At 37.5% G+C, this 18,330-nt stretch overlaps 1 protein-coding gene across 1 annotated transcript in view; it reads right to left on the bottom strand.

Annotated features, from left to right (window-relative positions):
- The window catches only part of LOC121313398 (phosphatidylinositol 3,4,5-trisphosphate-dependent Rac exchanger 2 protein-like), a 125,220-nt gene that overhangs the window by 44,806 nt on the left and 62,084 nt on the right, over positions 1-18,330 (bottom strand). Inside the window, exons 18-25 of the mRNA XM_041245886.1 lie at positions 16,782-16,930; positions 16,190-16,275; positions 12,297-12,433; positions 9,523-9,640; positions 8,750-8,934; positions 7,661-7,822; positions 5,562-5,784; positions 203-410 (exon numbers count right to left, since the gene is read on the bottom strand). Coding sequence (XP_041101820.1) covers positions 203-410; positions 5,562-5,784; positions 7,661-7,822; positions 8,750-8,934; positions 9,523-9,640; positions 12,297-12,433; positions 16,190-16,275; positions 16,782-16,930 — 1,268 coding nt within the window. The remainder of the gene's footprint in view (positions 1-202; positions 411-5,561; positions 5,785-7,660; positions 7,823-8,749; positions 8,935-9,522; positions 9,641-12,296; positions 12,434-16,189; positions 16,276-16,781; positions 16,931-18,330) is intronic.

Genomic DNA, 18,330 nt, shown 5'->3' with positions numbered 1-18,330 from the left:
AATTGTTACCACATTAAGTCCACAACACCTATGCGAGTGGTACCTCACCCATTGAATCATGCAAAAACAAGGCCTGACAAACTTTATAACGCCCCTAGCACAGTTATAGTTAAATGCTTCTGTGGATAATCACATGGCTATAGCAGTGTGAATCTAAGCGAGCCTTTCAATCCATCAGTTTTAATACTGGGTTAGAACTTACTCATCAATCTGACAGGCGTAACTCTCCATCTCCTTCACCATTGTCTGCAGTTTGCTGAGCAGCCTCTGGTAGGCATCCAGTGTCTCCAGATCTTCCTCCCTTAAGAGGAACCGCAGGCCATGACCATCCGGTCGGCCCAGGCTGTGACCAGAGGGGGCTGCCATGGTGGTTATGGTGTGCTGAACATACACCATGGGGTTCAGCTTGCCTGCAAAATACCCAAAATAAAATTACTTTACACATGTCATCCTTACCAATCCTTTCACAACAATTGATTTGCCATCAATCTGCACTAACATGGAAGTGGAATATGGCAACAAGTGAAGCTGTTACAAGCAGGGCCAACCAGCATGATAATAACCCAGGGGGGCAGAGTTTAGAACCTAACCAGCTTGGTTTGCCACACCTAGCCCTACACATTTTTCTAGATAGGGTAAGCTCAAGAAACCAAAAAAATAAGGGTCAAGTTTTCCAGATGTCTCAGGATTCATTTGTGGCCTATAGGTGAACTTGCCACCATTTGCAACTCTATATAAAGAAATATAGCTTATAAGCTAGAGGCTTAGTATAGCATATCTGTAAATTAGAACACTGTTAAAAAATATGCTATACATCTTCTGAAGTGTCTTTAATGTTTCCACTGTTTGGTGTGGGAGGAGCTATCCCTTTAGTAAGGTAATAGGAAGTAGGAGGATTAAAATAAGTAGTGTCTCTTTCCTTTTAACCGGGGAGTAATTTCCACAAATCGTGACAACTTTTGACTCCATACAAATCAAGTCACAGGATCAACTTTTCACAGTTCCACGGAGCACACCAGAGATGCATCTTCATGATGGCACTGTGCTGCTCTCTAGCCGTTATGTCAATGGGAGAACAAACACCACAATAGCTTGAAAAGACATTTGACATGAAGTTCATGTCTGCAGTCTTAAAGAAATAAAAGGACTTGGAGGGAATGTTTAAGAAGAGGCTTTCATTCCAAGTGTTGGCATCACATGTAACTCCTTCGCAGCAGTTCCCTGCAGACACAAGATTCTGGGGTTTCTATTTTCATTTTTAAATCAAGCTTTTTGTCTCAAAAATAAACAAAAGGAGTGTGTGCAGAACTTTACTGCGCTCCAGATGGCTTACGAGCTGCTCAGAAGCAAAAGGAGCTGGGCTGGGTAACAAATTCTCAATGTGTGTTTGTTCTGCATAGATTAAATAGGACAACAGGAAAACAGAACACAGATGTCAGATGAGCTTTCGTAAACACTTTCCAGGCATAGCTCGGTTCTGCCAACACCCGTACGGAGCACATGGCATGAACAAGTGTGAATAAAAGTGACAACTCAAGGTCCAAATAAATCTATTTTAAATCGTTTCCCACCTCAGCGTTTCCAAATATTGGTGTTTGTGATTCCGACCCCAGATTCATAATGTTTTTCACTGTGCACCTCACTAAATATAAATAAGCTCAATTATTCTATTTTTTTCCACTAATTTCCTATAACTGCGCTCCCCTATACGACAAGGCCATCCTTAAATTGTTGGTTTGTTTTTTTGTTTTAGTTTTTTCTGGCACATACCAAAAACTGTACCGAGAAAAACTGGCTGTACAGATTGTTTCTTAGGACTGCACATCAACAAAAAGGGAACCAATCAACTCGGAGGAAGGATCCTCAAGAAGGTTCAGAAGCATTTAAACTAGAATGGAAGGGAGAGAAATCAACAAAAAAAAGAAAGGAGACTACATCAAAACAAGGGCAACAACTCAGGTAAGACAGCTATTAAAATTGATTTATCAAAATGCTAGAAGTCTCCAAAACAAAATGTTAGAACGTGAAGCTACTGCACTAACATGTAACTACGATGTGATATGTGTTACAGAAATTTGGTTAGCCGAGAGAGATGAAGTCGAATATAATATTAGTGGGTATACACTGTATAGGAAAGACAGGCAAGATGAAAGAGGTGGAGGGGTAGAGCTATACATCAAAAATAGTCTTGAAGCCCAGGTGTTAAATCTGGAAGAAAAATATCAAAAACACAGAATCAATATGGGTCAGAATAATGGACAAAAATTCAAAAGGACATAATAATAGGGGCATGCTATAGACTGTCAAATTCAGATGGTGAGCAAAATAATCTGTTATGCAATGACATTGGAAATGTGTGTAGCAAAGGAGAACCCATACTAATGGGGGATTTCAACTTCCCCCATATAAAATGAGAAAACCCGGTGGGAAGCATGCCAGCCGAAATTGAAATGGTAGAAATGACAGATGACTGCTTCCTAACGCAATTTCGGGGCATACCTTGATTTATTCTTTTCAAATAACCAACAATAACAGAATAACTAAAACAGAGGTCAGAGACTAGAGGCGCAAAACAAATACATCCCAAATCAAAATCAAAATCTAAAACAAAATGGACAAAATGGTTAATAAATCAATTAAAAAAATATGAAGAGAAAAAAGGCACTTTACAGAGCATTTAGCCTGACTTCTATTGTATGTACACTTATGTAAACTGTAATAAGAGCCAAAACGGAAAATTACCTATATGGTAACAGTATTCTGGGAGACAGTTATCATGGTTTTAGGAAACAGAGATAGTGTCTAACTAGCCTGCTTGTTTTTTTTAAGGATGCAACATCAACAATAGATAACTGCAAAGCATATGACATGGTTTATTTAGATTTCCAGAAAGTTTTTGTCAAAGTCCCGTATACAAGATGAATTCTCAAACTGAATGCAGTAGGGATTCAAGGAACTGCATGTACATGGATAAGGGAGTGGTTAACATGTAGAAGACTGATTCGAGGAGAAACCTCAAAATGCGAGGTAACCAGTGGGGATCAGTATTACCACAGGGAGCACCAGATCAGTATTAGGTCCTCTGCTCTTCCTTATCTACATTAATGACTTTCATTCTGGTATAGTAAGCAAACTTGTTAAATTTACAGACAACACAAAAATAGGTCATTAAATGATCTAGACAGCATGCAGAACTGAGCATTGAAATTGAAGAAGGAATCTATGAAAGAGATCTAGGAGTATGTTGACTCAGAAATGCCTTCATCTAGATCAGTGGACCTCAAAGTCGTGCCTGCGAAGCCAGGCCATCGTGCCCGCGAAGCCAGGCCATTGTGCCCGTCACAGCTGTTCTTAAATAATGGGTCGTGAAGACATTTCTGGTGGGTCGTAGCGTGGGAAAATAAAGAAAGCTTTAAACACGTTTTCCAACAAAAGCGCCACAGCAGTCTGTTGACAGTACTGCTCGCTAATGCTGTGTTTGTACGTACGCAATATTATTTTTTTTTTTTCAAATGACTTTTGCGATACGATCAACCAATTGAATATCTGCATTGTCTCTGCGGTAGTTCAATCATAAGTTAGCTGGGTGGGACATAAACTGTGTCTGTTTCAGGTGCAGGTACCGACTGTATGTTTAACCAATAAGAGAATCAAATATCTGCCAATCATAGGCAAGCAGAGGCCGTTCACAGTATTCTGTATGAAAATTGAAGGAGAGTCAGTAAGTAAGTAGCCTATGGGAAAGTGAAAGATCTGACAGCTGTCCAATCATTCATGAGCAGAGGCGGGGTGTTAATATGCCGGGTAAACAGTGAATTCCGCCGACTGTTATTGAGAAAAAAGAATACATTTCAGTATTTAGAATTTTATTTTCTATCTTTGTATTTTTTTATTTTTTTATTTCACCAGACAAGGGAAACACCATAGCATATTTAGTTACAAATCCACTTTCGCTGAATAATTGTACTGGAGATGAGCGATCTTTAAAACTTATTATTTTCTCTCTAAAATTTTATTTTAAGAGTATTACACTTTCTACACTTTTATTTATAGTTATCCGTGTAAACATTCTATTTACAAATATTTGCATTGCATATTTTGCATATTAAAGAATAAGCGCAGCCCGCACAATTACTACCTGAGACTTGGCCTTATCAGAGTGAGCCAAGAATAACCCCACTAAAACTCTTAAAGAGAGAGATACATATCGCGAGAAGGAAGTGTGTAAGATAAGAACCTATGCAATAGTCAGGGTGCCCGCAAACAGCCAAGTAAGATCAATTTATGCCTGTGCCCAAATTACTTTGAGGACCAATGATCTAGATAATGTAGGGAAGCTATAAAAAGGCCAACAAGATGCTCAGATATATTGTGAAAAGTGTTGAATTTTAATCAAGGGAAGTAGTGCTAAAACTGTACAATGAATTAGCAAGACCTCATCTTGAATATTGTGTTCAGTTCTGGTCACCTCGCTACAAAAAGGGTATTGCTGCTCTAGACTTCCATTTTAGGAAAACACCTTTATTTGTATTTAAAATACCTTTTTTACATTTTTTTTTTCCTATATGCTCAGCACTGATAAATAAAGATACACAGGTTTGATTTCGAAATAACCCTTGTTTGCAACATTTTATTCCATTAATAATTTTACAGTGTTGTTTTTAGAAACTATTCAGTTTTTGAAGATTTCTAAATAATTAGTTCAAGTAAATTTAAATGCATAGAAATACATCAAAATATAGATATAATACTACAGTATTTTAAATTCCAGTAGTAACAGTGTAAACTGACAAATGGTACTTGAACAGCTTTAAAAAGTATTAACAGAGTGTAAAATCAAGCTATACATCCCACATCGCATTAGTATTAACCTATTCTATTTTAGCAAACAAGTTCAAGAACATATCATCTTGGCTTTACTGAACATTTTTTCCAAAACCAGCCTAAGACAATAGTTCCAGCTGCACTGGCTTTTACCATTTTGTTATATTAATTCAAATTTAAAAGTATTAAACAGTGCTGCTTGTATCATTTAAAAAAGCAAAAAAAAAAAAAAAACTATATTCTAAGTGCACCATTGAATAACTAGTAAACAAAACATTTTAGTGTTGCATACGGTGCAGTACAACTGCATTCAATTTTCAGCCGTACAAATACATTAATTTCGTTTTGGTAATCACAACCATAACCATACACATACTTTACAGGTGTACCACTGTGTTGCACTGACACATAGAACACGTTACAGTATGTATTAAAATCATTCAAAGTGATGTGTTCAAACAAAATGTGTTCTACATCAAGCCATAAACATGTTCCTCCTCTATCAGCTTGTTTTTCTTTGGCCATTTTAAGTTTGTCTTTGTCTAGTCTCCAGTCACGTACTGTTTTTTCAGCATAGCGACTGCCATGCATTTCGGCAAACGTGCAATTACAAATCTGTTGTGTTACATTTTTGTTTTTTGTCTGACTGCCCTACTTTATACAGTCTCAAAGAGAGTCACCTGGGACCCTGTCCACCGAAACAGCAGATTCAGTTGTTTAGCTTAGCTCTCCCTTACCTTGTTCTGTGCTCTTGTTCACTTTCTCCAGTGTTGAGTTTTTCCGGTTGTCAAGCTGTACGCCGAAAGCACTTCCCAATGAGGTGGTGGTTTTGGGGTAGGACACCTCCATTATATTGGTGTGGTAGTTAGTTGGGCAAAAGTCACTGCTGTGCAGTGGGGATACCTTAGTCTTGGCTTGCTTGAATGTCGGCCAGGCTCTGTTTTTCAGCACCCTGGAAAACTAATGACAGACAAGTACATTATTTCATGCAGTGCTCCACATAATATTTTGGGTCATTCAGTAAATTTACCCTGCAATTTAGCCACACTGTGTAAAATGTATTTTCTGTGAGTAAAACACAACGTTACCTTGAAGGCATGCGTTACCTTGAAGGCATTCAATACATGTTGTGCATACTTTAATGCTAACTATGGGATATGCATTAACTACAGCCTTACATTATAACTGTAATGTTACTTAACTACAACACAAAGTCATGGTCTTAAAACATAAATAAGTATAGTTATTTGCTTTACTGTCCACAAACAATATGGCTGTGAAGCAAATAAACACAAAAGCAGAACATACCTTTTAAAATTATAAAACCCCTAAAACACCAAAGTATTTAAAAACAAAAACTGTACCAATACTGTTCTAATGCACACAAAGAAACAATAGCATTGTCTTGCTTCTTCATCGACTTGCTACAGTAATATAAAAGCATCCCGACTCTCTCCAAACACAGAATATTGTATACTATATAGATTTACCTTCCAAAAAGTGGGTTGACAGATTTGCATTTGTACGTTAGGTTGAGTTGAACAAAAGATGGTGTAGAGAAATCCAAGAATCCAGTCAGAAACATGCATTGCAAGTAAGTGGATTCAAACATATGTTTTTATTTTGGTCATGTGTTTCTGATAACATGCAAACTCAAGCTGTGTAGCAAAATTGCTCTGTGTATTCTTTATGCATTAAATTTAAATATCATGCAATTCATATTTTTTCAATGCGTAAAACATCCAGTTTGCAGCTTATCTGGAGTGCTGATTTCATATATCTAGAAAGAAAACAACTTCACCACATTATAACTGGTCAATTTTTAAAAAATGCACTTAACATGTAATTAGAATTTCAATTAAATGTTTTATTTTAATACACAGGTCTACATTTCAATAATGTGTTACTGTTGCCACTAAGTCTGTCACAGAGTCCAATAATAAACTTAAACAAGGGAAAGATTTGGAGAAAATCAACATTTTGTCAATTAGTCATATAACTACACCGTGTAACAATTTATTTTTTTTTTTTTTTTTTTTTTTTTTGGTTCCTGGGTAGTAAGTAAGTGTTATTTCCTAATTGCTTATGCCTCAAAAGTATAGAAAATGGCTATATTTACAGTATAATCATAAATCTTGAAAAACTACTCACTTCTAAATCTTTTGTAGTCATTTTTGTATTACTTTAGTATAAATACATGTTAATTTGGATTCATATGTTGTTTTTTTCTGACGTTATGTGAACGAAAAGACACCCATTTTCCCATTGGAAATAGTGATATTTTGAAATATCACTGTCCTGGTCACAAAAGCAAAGTTTGTGGGAAATAATAGCCATTTTCTATACTTTTGAGGCATAAGCAATTAGGAAATAACACTTACTACCCAGGAACAAAAATTGTGTTACATAGTGCTATCAATCAAAAATACTCACAGAACATATCTTTCTGTTTAAATTGGGAGAGTGTTTTATTTAAAGTCTCGTCAATTGGGTGATCTCGATATCTATCTTCATCTTTAATGCTTTTTACAAATTCAGACTAAAATGCACAGATTCCCTGTATAATTTGGTACAGTATATGACGTGTTGGCATTAATGATTTAATTGTATGCTTTTCTCTCAATATACATTACAGCATAATTACATATTACCCAAAACCCAACTCAGGTCTGGTAAAATTCAACAACTTTGATCACTGTTCAATTTCAAATCAAAGCTCAAAATATCTGAAAAAAGGGAGAAAATATTCAATAGCTCCTACAAGTGTAATTCATCTAAAAAAAGAAGACAACATGTGAAGAGCGACTGTGTTTGTCCTCGTATTGATCTGCCTTACCTTCCTGTAATTGGTGACTCTTCTGTTGACGTGTTCGATCCTCTCACTACACATGGTGGCAAACTTAGGTCGAAGGTCAGCTGGGATCATGTCATGTATTAAGCTTAGTCTGTGGCAGTTTTGTACAAATTGCTCATCATTTTTCGCCAGTGCTTCAAGGATCTGTTGAGAGAAAACATGCTCATTTATCAAACGCTGCACATTTCTATAGAGTAAATGAGCACTATTCTGTTGAGAAAGGAAATCACATCACTTTTACTAAAATGAAACTAACTGGAGATGTACTAAGCTCCTCTGTAAAAGTTGACACAGCTTTTTTTTCCCTCAAAATATAAAACATTACACATTTCTTCCCTTAATATACTGTACTTGCAGGTAAATGCTGAACTTTCACTAAGATGATTACAATCTGGTGCTTAAAGTGGACAACAGATTTCACAGCAATTACAATTGGGTAAAAACATCATAAAATAAGTTGCACGAACTTACATAGCTTCCTCGTTCCACTGAAAATGGAAAATCATTTGTTGTTAGTTGTGCAACATTATCGTTACTACTGTACTGTATTTCTTAATTAAATGTGCTGTATGGAAATTAAATAAGAACGTTGCTTTTTAAATGATGATGATTTTTGCTAATTACTCTTATAAAAATGTCCTAAGTAAAATCATACCACAGTGTTACAAAGCATACTGAAAACATGGTAAAGTATAGGAAAGCATTTTTAAACCCAGAGTGGCAGGGTAAAGCATATTAAAAACCATGGCAAACCACAGTAAGTGTGGATTTGAGAAGAATACTGCAAGTAGTGGCATTTGACACACATTATAGTGCGTTCAACAGTATAACAATTTAAATCAAACTAAAAACCTTTCAAGCAAAGAAAGAATGTGGAATCACTTAAATCTTTGCTTCTTACACCTTGAAAAAGTTGATAACCCTTTTTTTCTGGTTTCTTGTTATTGTTTCCCTCTGCACAAGGTAACGGCATCTTTAAATCTATATCCTTCAGCACAGAAGTAATTACAATTCTTCCCAATAACCCTTATTCTTTTCTACAGCCCAAATACTTTTCCATCACTACTGCACCTTTGCAGTTAGGCTGAAGAATCCCTTGGGTTCAACCATTTTCTCCTGCACATGGCATTTCATCCCGGCAGTGCTGTCATACTCATACACAACCCCATATTCCAGGTGAACGTTATCGACCGTCAGGCTCACATGATCCTTCTTTCCATCGATTATCGCAATAGTGCTGAATTTGTCAATCACCTCTGAAATATAGAACAAAACTAAAATGTAAATCATGCTAGAGCATGCTGTTGATCTGTCTTTTTGTGTGCCAGACCATGTTATAAGCAAACCTTATAGTTATTGGACAGATTAGTAGTGTCGTTTTGCTGCACTTTTTAAAAAAAAAAAAATTAGCTTACACAAGCTTTCTGGACAACGTTTCTCTTCTAACTGGTGATGACTGAATTCGTCAATCTTAGCCACTAACCTATAATAAACAAAATGTCAAACCAGCCAAAGCTGGAATATTTTTAATAAGAGTTTAATGAATTTAAGGTATAACATTTATTGACATTATAGTGGAAAAGTTCCCCTCGAGTTGAAAAACTGACCTCAAAAGGAACACCCATCTAATATACTGTACTACGGTAGCCACTTTTTCAATCATTAGGGCAACAGTTTTCCGCAATAAACCTGAAATCCAGTCAATGTTTGTACACTACAGGAAACTGGTATTTTTGGACAGTACTATTTTTTTATATGGGATACAATTTTACTAAATAAGCTTTTGTATTGGTTAGACACATTACTTTCACAAACATAACTTCTGGAACCACTAAAGCTCCTACCTTCTACTTTACATTCAAACACATCACCACTGCCATCCCCGGGGGGCTTCAGACTGGCTTTCTGAAGGTCTTCTTGAGCACTTTCAGTATTGTTATAAACCCATTTTATAGAATCTTGCTGAAAAAAACAGACAAAAACAAGTAACTGTAAACATTTGCTTTAATTTGCTGCTAATAAAAAGGTACTTTTGTCATTGTTTCCTCTTTGCTTCATTTTTCTCCTTTAGTAACAGGCATTAGTTCTGCATATGAAAGTGGATGGCTGGTATTTACAATCACTACTTTTTTAAATATTTGTACAGACAGAAACACAATAAATAGACTCTCACCCACTTCTAGATGTTTCATTTGCACATAATACTCAAAGAGCCCTACTTAAAATATCTAAGCAATAGGGGTATTAAGATCTACAATGCCGTGAAAAAGTATTTGTCCTCCGCCTGATTTTCTGCATTTTTGCATTTTTTTGACATGATCTTCAAACAAAATCTAATATTAGATAAAAGGGACCCTGAGTGAACAAACAAAACAAAATTTTGATCCTTATTTCATTTATTTATTAAAGAAAGTTATGCAACACCCAAAGCCCCCATGTGAAAAAGTAATCACCCCCCCCCTTAGACTCAATAACTGGTTACGCCACCTTTAGCATCAATAACTGCAACCAAATGCAAAAACCAAAGATCAGTCTGTCACAGCGACTTGGAGGAATTTTGGCCCACTCCTTCATGCAGAACTGCTTCAACTCAGTGACATTTGTGGGTTTTCAAGCATAAACTGCTCATTTCAGGTCCTGCCACAACATCTCAATAGGGTTTAGGTCTAGACTTTGACTAGGCTATTCCAAAACTTTAAATTTCTTGTTTTTCAATCATTCTGATGTAGACTTGCTTGTGTGTTTCGGATCATTGTCTTGCTGCATGACCCAGCTGCACTTCAGCTTCAGCTCACGGATGGATGGCCTGACATTCTCCTGTAGAATTCTCTGATACAGAGAAGAATTCATGGTTCCTTCAGTGATGGCAAGTCATCCAGGTCCTGATGCAGCAAAGCATCCCCAAATCATGACACTACCACCACCATGCTTGACCGTTGGTATGAGATTCTTACTGTGGAATGCAGTGTTTGGTTTTTGACCAGGCATAACTGGGCCCATGTTGGCCAAAAAGTTCCACTTTCGACTCATCTGTCCATAGAACGTTGTTCCAGAACTCTTGAGGATCATCCGGGTGCTTTTTGGCAAACTTAATACAAGCACTTATGCTCTTCTTAGTGAGCAGTGGTTTCTGCCTTGCTACTCTGCCAGGAAACCCATTTTTGCCCAGTGTCTTTCTGCTGGTGGAGTCAAGAACACTGACCCAAGCCGAGGCGAGAGAGGCCTGCAGATCCCTGGATGTTGTTCTAGGGTTCTTTTTGACTTCCTGGATGATTTTACGCCTTGCTCTTGGGGAGATTTTGGCAGGACGGCCACTCCTGGGAAGACTCACTACTGTTCCAAACTTTCTCCATTTGGACAATATGGCTCTGCCTGTGGTTTGATGGAGCCCCAGAGCCTTAGAAATGGCTTTGTAACCCTTTCCAGACCTATAGGCATCAACATGTTTTTTCCAGAGGTCTTCAGGAATTTCTTTTGATCGTGGCATGATGTACCTCTAGAACCTGTGTGCTGACAACCCAAAGGGGGTGGGGGGGTTGTTCAGGTGGGTGGCGGTAGGCTGAGAAGGGGAAGGTGGAAAGTTGATGGGTGGGAAGTACTGGGGAGTACATGTTCACATCATTTGTAATTGTAATTGTTCTTCAATAATAGATGTTACATTTACCATGTTTGAAAAAATCAATAACCAGAATTGAGAGATAAAAAAAAAAAAAAAAAAAAAAAATTCCCTCAGTCGAATTACTAAAGGCGGACTTCAGAGCTACAAATGTTCAAGAAGATTAGAATATAGAGTTGTATCACACAATGTCTGACTATTATATCCTGTATTATTTGGTTTTGGTGCCCATCTAGAGAATCCATGTGCCAATTAAATTTGCGGAGGACCAGAGAAAAAGGGAGCAAATTAAATTGGATTTCGATAATCCGTAACTTTTAATGTGCACTTTAGAACATAAAAAATCTCCTGAAGACATGGTTCTTTACACCAAATAAAACAATGAACCCATCTCCATGCAACTCCTTAACTTGTTATTATTCCACAGAAGTAACTGTTGAGGTCATTGCATGGCTTCAGCATGGCTAGTTCGAGCAGAAGACCAATCCAGCAGGACAGTGAGAAAGCAGCCCAGCCCTGAGCACCATTCAAGCAGGCAGACAGTGAAGTCAGTCCGTCAGTCCAAGCTGCGTACAGAGGCCAGGGTGACATTATGTTTTCACTATAAGGGACCAAGCCACCCAGCAACAAGCAGGGTGTGCCTTTAGCAAATGGGCTGATCAAAACCAGAGCTCTGTCAATGATCAATGGAGCAAATTACTAGTTTGATACAGAAGCAAGCCAGGCCTGCACAGCTGTATTCCGAAAGACCATCAAATCTTGTGGGTATAACCCTGGACACATCAGTGGTTAGCCAAAATATTAATATTATAACTATATTGTATATTTTACTAGTCTGTTAAGGGAAGAGTTGATGCTAGATATCAACTTTAAAATGGCACAAGAACTTAAAAATACCAATACCCAGCAAATAAAACATCACACACACACTTTGCTTTACTACTACAGTATATTCTAATATGTTTCATAAATATTTATATTATAAATGATACAATGTTTTACCTGTGTTGGTCGCCTGTATTTGCGGCAGGCTGTAACATGTGCAATCACACTTGCATGGCTCTCCTTGCTGACATTAATCCCATTCACTTTGATAATACACTGTCCAGGGTGCAGGCCTGCTATAGCTGCCACAGTTCCTACAAAGAATGTTGAAATAAAAGCGAACAAGGCATCTTTCAAACACTTAGCAAGCATACAGCATTATATATTATACAGACAAGCTTTTTATTAAAATGCACATATATTTATTTTAAAATTCTCACTTAATCTCACGTAATCTCCAGCAGAAAGGATTTGACCTTAGTGTTATAACTATAAATAGTGTTATAGCTATAAAAGGTCATGTTATAACAGGGTAGCACTGTATATTGTGACCCAATCTTCAGTTACTGTTCACTGCATCCCACTATACTTTGCAATCTGATCTTTCAATATCGTTTACAGCCTTCTTCTATTTCTCAGTATATCGCCTGGTCAGAAACAGACTAATTTTTAAGTGAACCCCACATCATTTACATATGTAAACGTATCTATCATTTCAGTAATAACAGAACTGCCAAGGTTGCAAACTGGTTGAATGTCATACTGCTATAACACTGTATATTGATGTAGATAATGAACACTGATTTATGACTTATGGATGTTAAACTTTGGTGAAATGCAGGGGGTGTAAACCAGGGCTTCACTATTTCCTAATTTCACCTGTCTATCATCACTTTTTTCATATGCCGCCTGTCTCTGTGTCGGTCCCTTCTGGGGGGATAGTGATTCTCATTTTCCCGACCTAGAGTTCCCATAACTCTACAGGTTCTTCATGTGGTCAGAAAAAACCACTGGACACATTACTTCACAGCTCATGTGCTTTATCTTGCCTCAATAAGTCTTACTTCCTCCTTTACCCTCCTGGGACATGGCCCTCTTACTCTTAGTGCTCGACTCCCATAACTAACAATTATTTGTGTTCTTTCAGATTCTCTTTTTCTCCTTACGTCAAAGCTTTGTATGAGCCACTCCGTCCTCTGAGGGTCGAACTCAATCACTAACTGGGACCCAGTTGCGAGGCCGAGCCTATGACGACTCTCCGAGAAGTCAGATGACTCTGTTTTCAGGGGCCCGGAGGCAGATAGGGCCAGCCTCTGCTCCACAGGGAAGGCCCTCTCGATTGGAGTCCAGCCCGTCCTTTTCTCTCTCTCTATCCCCTGCTCTAGAGGTAGAGTTGCAAAACAATCCCTTCCTCTCACAGCCCTCGTTCCCGCCCCGTGAATTATAATAAAGGGGGCTTGTGTTTTACTAATCTAAACTGCAGCTGATCCAAATAGTGCAATACCTTTTATATTTTTATTGCAGTAATGTTAATAGTGGGATCTATAAATCTCTCCTGAGAGAGTATGTTTATTTTTCTTTAATCCATGAGTATTTAATCATTAAAATAGACCCCAAAGTCTTCAAAATGACTTTAACCAATCAGATTAAGTTTTGGGTCCACTGACATATTTCTTATCCAATCCAAAAACACACATGAACATAATTTAGATATTTTATGGTAATCAAAGAAACCATGTAATCAAAGAAACTACAACATTATATTACAAAACTGTTGTAAGCCATAATAGCAGCACAGCATTTCATGTTAGATTTCGAAATGTCACATTTTTAAACTGTCAGTTTTTCATTAAGTATATGCATATGCAGCAGGTTTCATTCGACTTTATAAAGCAAAATGAGTTAATTCAATAGGGTGATTAAATTTTTTTGGCTATATCTGTACATCAAAGCAAACTTCAAAAAGACAAATGTAAAGTATATATTATTGTTGATTTTGAATTGCTTATTAAACCAAATGCAATAAGCAGTTAGTAAATCACCAAAGCGCACTATTCAAATTGCGTTTCCCGTTTCAACTCAAACTCCCAAACTGACAGACACAGCTGCATCCACAGAGTGATGCTGTATGAAACCACAGAACTGAATCACAGCCTTATGTGGCGCTAAATTGTCAAACAGGTTCTCTGTTAAAAGGTTCTTATTAGGAACACCTGCTCACTAGTATGAAGGGAAATACAATATGTGCTTTTTTAGTCTGTGCATATGTCCTTTCCATAACAGTGAACACGTCTCACACGAGTAGGAATAATGAACTGGAACTGAGTCATCTGAGAGCTCCTCCAATTTGCATTCTGAATTACATACATTATATACATATAAAAAATCTGAAAATGAGGCCCTAAGCTTATGGCAATTTGGAAACCAGGTCATGAGTTAAGCTTGTCTAAAATTTAAAATTTCACATCTCATAAATTCAACAGATAATGTGGAAGGGGCGGAGCAACAGTGGACAAAGGTCTTTTTAGAGGACAGTTGATTAATGACACTCAACATTTAGATAATATCATATACTGTGGCTCATTGAGCATATTGATCTCAACATGACACCTCTTTTTTGAGGTAAATAAAACACTCATGGTATAAACCTTGCTAATGTAGTACAATGGCATTATTGTGTTTATCACCTCAGAGACGCAGACCTGGGTTTTTCAATCTTTTCAGAACATTTCATGTCTGCTTCAGTAGAAACTCATGCTCCATTATGTCACGCCACTGACAAACATCTATGGTGTGGGCTGAAATTTCACTCCACAGCTCCCTATGATCTCTCAAATAATGTTTCCTGTTTACACAGCAGGAAAACAGGAAATGGAAGTCAGGGGACAATTAACCCATTCAGCCTCAAAAAGCACAATGAATAAAACATGAAAATATCCAGACTGATTACATGTTGCTAAACCACTTCAGCACAACGGAGCGCCACATGAATGAAATGCACATGTCCTGTTCACATCAGTTGGAAAGCATTAAGGAATTACTTGGGCTGTTCAGTGTTTAACATATGTGTTATTTTTTGTGTGTGTGTGTGTGTGTGTCCCGTCCCCCGTCCCCCAAGTGAAACTGAGGGCTCTTCATAAGGAATCTTTTCCTACAAATAACACATATTGTGCTAATGAGAGTAATTCAAATGTGGTTATTTCATGTCTTATCTAATCTTTGCAATATGTACCGTGCACATCTGGTATATTCTGCTATTCATAAGCATATGAATGGGCAAGAAGTGTGGTAAAATATATCATGTGCCTGTCTCGAAATAAAATGCATTTTCTTTACAAAAATCAAAGACTTTTGAGTCTCATCTATTCTGTTGGAAAGGTTTGCTAATACTGGCACTGTGCAAATCTCTTATCGTAAATGTGCTTTGGGATTAAAGGAAGACTTCTCCCAGGCCTCAGGCTTCTGTATTGCCCTTGTGTCAACAGTACTCTGGATTCTCCTGAGGCACACATGTGTTGGATGCCCTCGCTGTGGTGGGGTGCACTGTGCACAGTCAGGGAGGGCCATTGCAGCTCACTTCAAAACAAATTATCAAGTTTCAAGCTACTGCCTTTGAATGCTTAACATTCAGGGGGATTCCCAATTCAGACAAAATATAAACCAGTGTGGAAAAAAGAGGCAAGTGAGTGGGCGATTTAAAAAGCAATGGCTAGTGTGCGATAAAAATGCTCTGTGAAACCACCTGCCTACTGACACTCACTGCTCTTTATTCAAGGCAACTTCTTTGCTGTTACAGCGCTACTGAAATCACATATGATTGAGTGAATAATATTCTCCTTTAATAAGAGAACAACACAAGTTAGAGCGCCTGTAAATCCCATAAAGACTGGCTTATATTTTCAATCCTTCCACAGTACAAACCACTCATCCAGCTACTTTTAACACAGTAGCTGTGACAGAGTGATTTACCTAGCAGCACAGCTGCATGACAGCTGTCCACAACAAACCAAGACCAAGACATGCTGTTTGTGTTTTGCTTTCTTTTTAAGAACCCTTCTCTAATGACTTACCTCTGCCAACAGCGTGCACAACAGAAGGGCCAAAGCCCCGAATCTGGAATCCAAGGCCATCCGCTGAGTCTGGGATCTTTACAGTCCTAGAGAAGACATAGGTTGTATTTTTTAGCTGTAAAGTGTAAGCTACCACTCAGCATTATGATGTGTGCACAAATCAACATATATAAATCAATCTTGCAATTAAATGTAATAAACCAACAAAAGCAAATGTATTAACCAGAAGACATTCTGATTTAGGATATGCCCAACACATTAAAAAAACAAAAAAAAAAACACAACACCCCAAGCTGTCCTCCTCACTACGTCATTATACAGCCACCACTACTCATTACTATGCTTTTACCACTACAACAATGGAGATGTTTTAACTACACTGCCTCATTTTGCGTTTCTTAATTTAATCTGCAATCACACCGTTTCACACACTGTCCCTGCAAAAGTATCAAGCATGCATGAAGAACAGTGAAATCTGGATACAGAAAAACTGGTTCCCACAGATTGAACGTAACCTTTTGTCAGTTTGGTTTTGTGATGATGGCTTTGTATTCATTTTCAGTTTTCATCCGTAGGCATTCCCCACACTTACTCTCTTGGCTTGGTGCTCACCAGCACCCTGAGAGGACTCCTGCTATTGAAGCACTGCTTCAGGAAACACTCCACTTCCTGGAAAGGTCTTCGGAAAACCAGATCTCCATTGATGGCAAATATTTTCTTCCCCAGCTCCAGACCAGCCATCTTCATGAGAATAATAATGAAAAAAAATGCCATAAAACTTTATTTAACAAACAAACAAACACTGTCTCAGTAACACGTATATCCTCTCACCAAGTATATAAATAACTCATGACCCTGACACATCAGGACAACATGACTGACATCCACATAATGTAGAATGACATAGCAAATACAATGCAACATTTCATCATATTTGGCAAGGTCTTGAATAGCTCAATCTACCAAATATCATAACTGTAAAAAAAAATTATAATAGCAGCAACAACGTAGCCAGCTATGAGGCACGGGCTTTAGTTAAAATCATACTAATAATTATTTATTTAGGCCCTTTTACATGTTGCTTTGCTGCAAAATACAATGTATTTGATCCCTGTTTGTGTGCATATAGTGCTCAGAAATAAAACTCAAAAACCAGAAACCCTAAATATCCGTTCTGGTGTATTTAGAAGCATTTAAAGTAAATGGGGATATTTCAAGTTTTATTTCAGATAGTGTATGATTGACACTGGTAGTTTAATTGAGGACTGTGTCGAATTCATTGGGCTGTGGTTTGCATGGTGCCTCACAGCTGGCCAATCACATTAATTGAAGTCGAATGCATATGTACGAGTATAAGTCAGAACACAGCCAATCAAACCGATTGCTCAGCCGTAAAGCTCGAGCTACAACCCTCATTTGTTATGATGTGCTAACAACTCACACAGCTAAACTCTCTCCGTCTTGTCAACCCGCTTAAGTTAATTTTATTGCTAAATGCAATTTTATAATTAATATCACACAAAACTTTATGTATGCAAGCACTCGTCTTCTCGGTATTTGGATAACGACATCACTGGTTAAAATTCACGTTTCATAGATAAGGATTTTAAACTAAGTATAGTATCTGCAACACATATTCTGACATTGCTACATTTCTTATTGTCTTTTATATTGTATTTGAATGTTGCAAAGAAAAAGCTACCTACTTGCACTGAAACTACAAAATTCAGAACCTCAGCTACTCAAAATTCTCTTATAGTAAATTATTCAGAAAAAAAAAACTTAAGTAAACTCTTGTATTTAAATAAGCAACATATAATAAATGTGGTTCCCAAGATACAGAGAACAGTGTAAGAGCCACATTCGTGCATACATAAACACAGGCACCACCATATCCCTGCCACTGGGAATATTCATCCTCATAGGGGTTAGTAAGTCTATACATGTGACAACCAATGAATAGAAAAGCAAAATGAATCCATTACTGTTAAAGATAACTTCAATTAAAAGACAGTATATGCATTTGTATTGCAAGTCCACGTCCAAATTTGTTTGCTTTAACAAAAGGGCTGCTCTTTTACATATGCACTGTGGTAGGACAAAAGCCCTAAATGTAAACAGTGTGTGTGTGTGTGTGTGTG

Source organism: Polyodon spathula, chromosome 3 (genome assembly GCF_017654505.1).
Source record: "Polyodon spathula isolate WHYD16114869_AA chromosome 3, ASM1765450v1, whole genome shotgun sequence".
Lineage (NCBI taxonomy): Eukaryota > Metazoa > Chordata > Actinopteri > Acipenseriformes > Polyodontidae > Polyodon > Polyodon spathula.
Note: the sequence above shows the minus strand (reverse complement) of the source record. Positions and strands in the feature narration are given on the sequence as shown.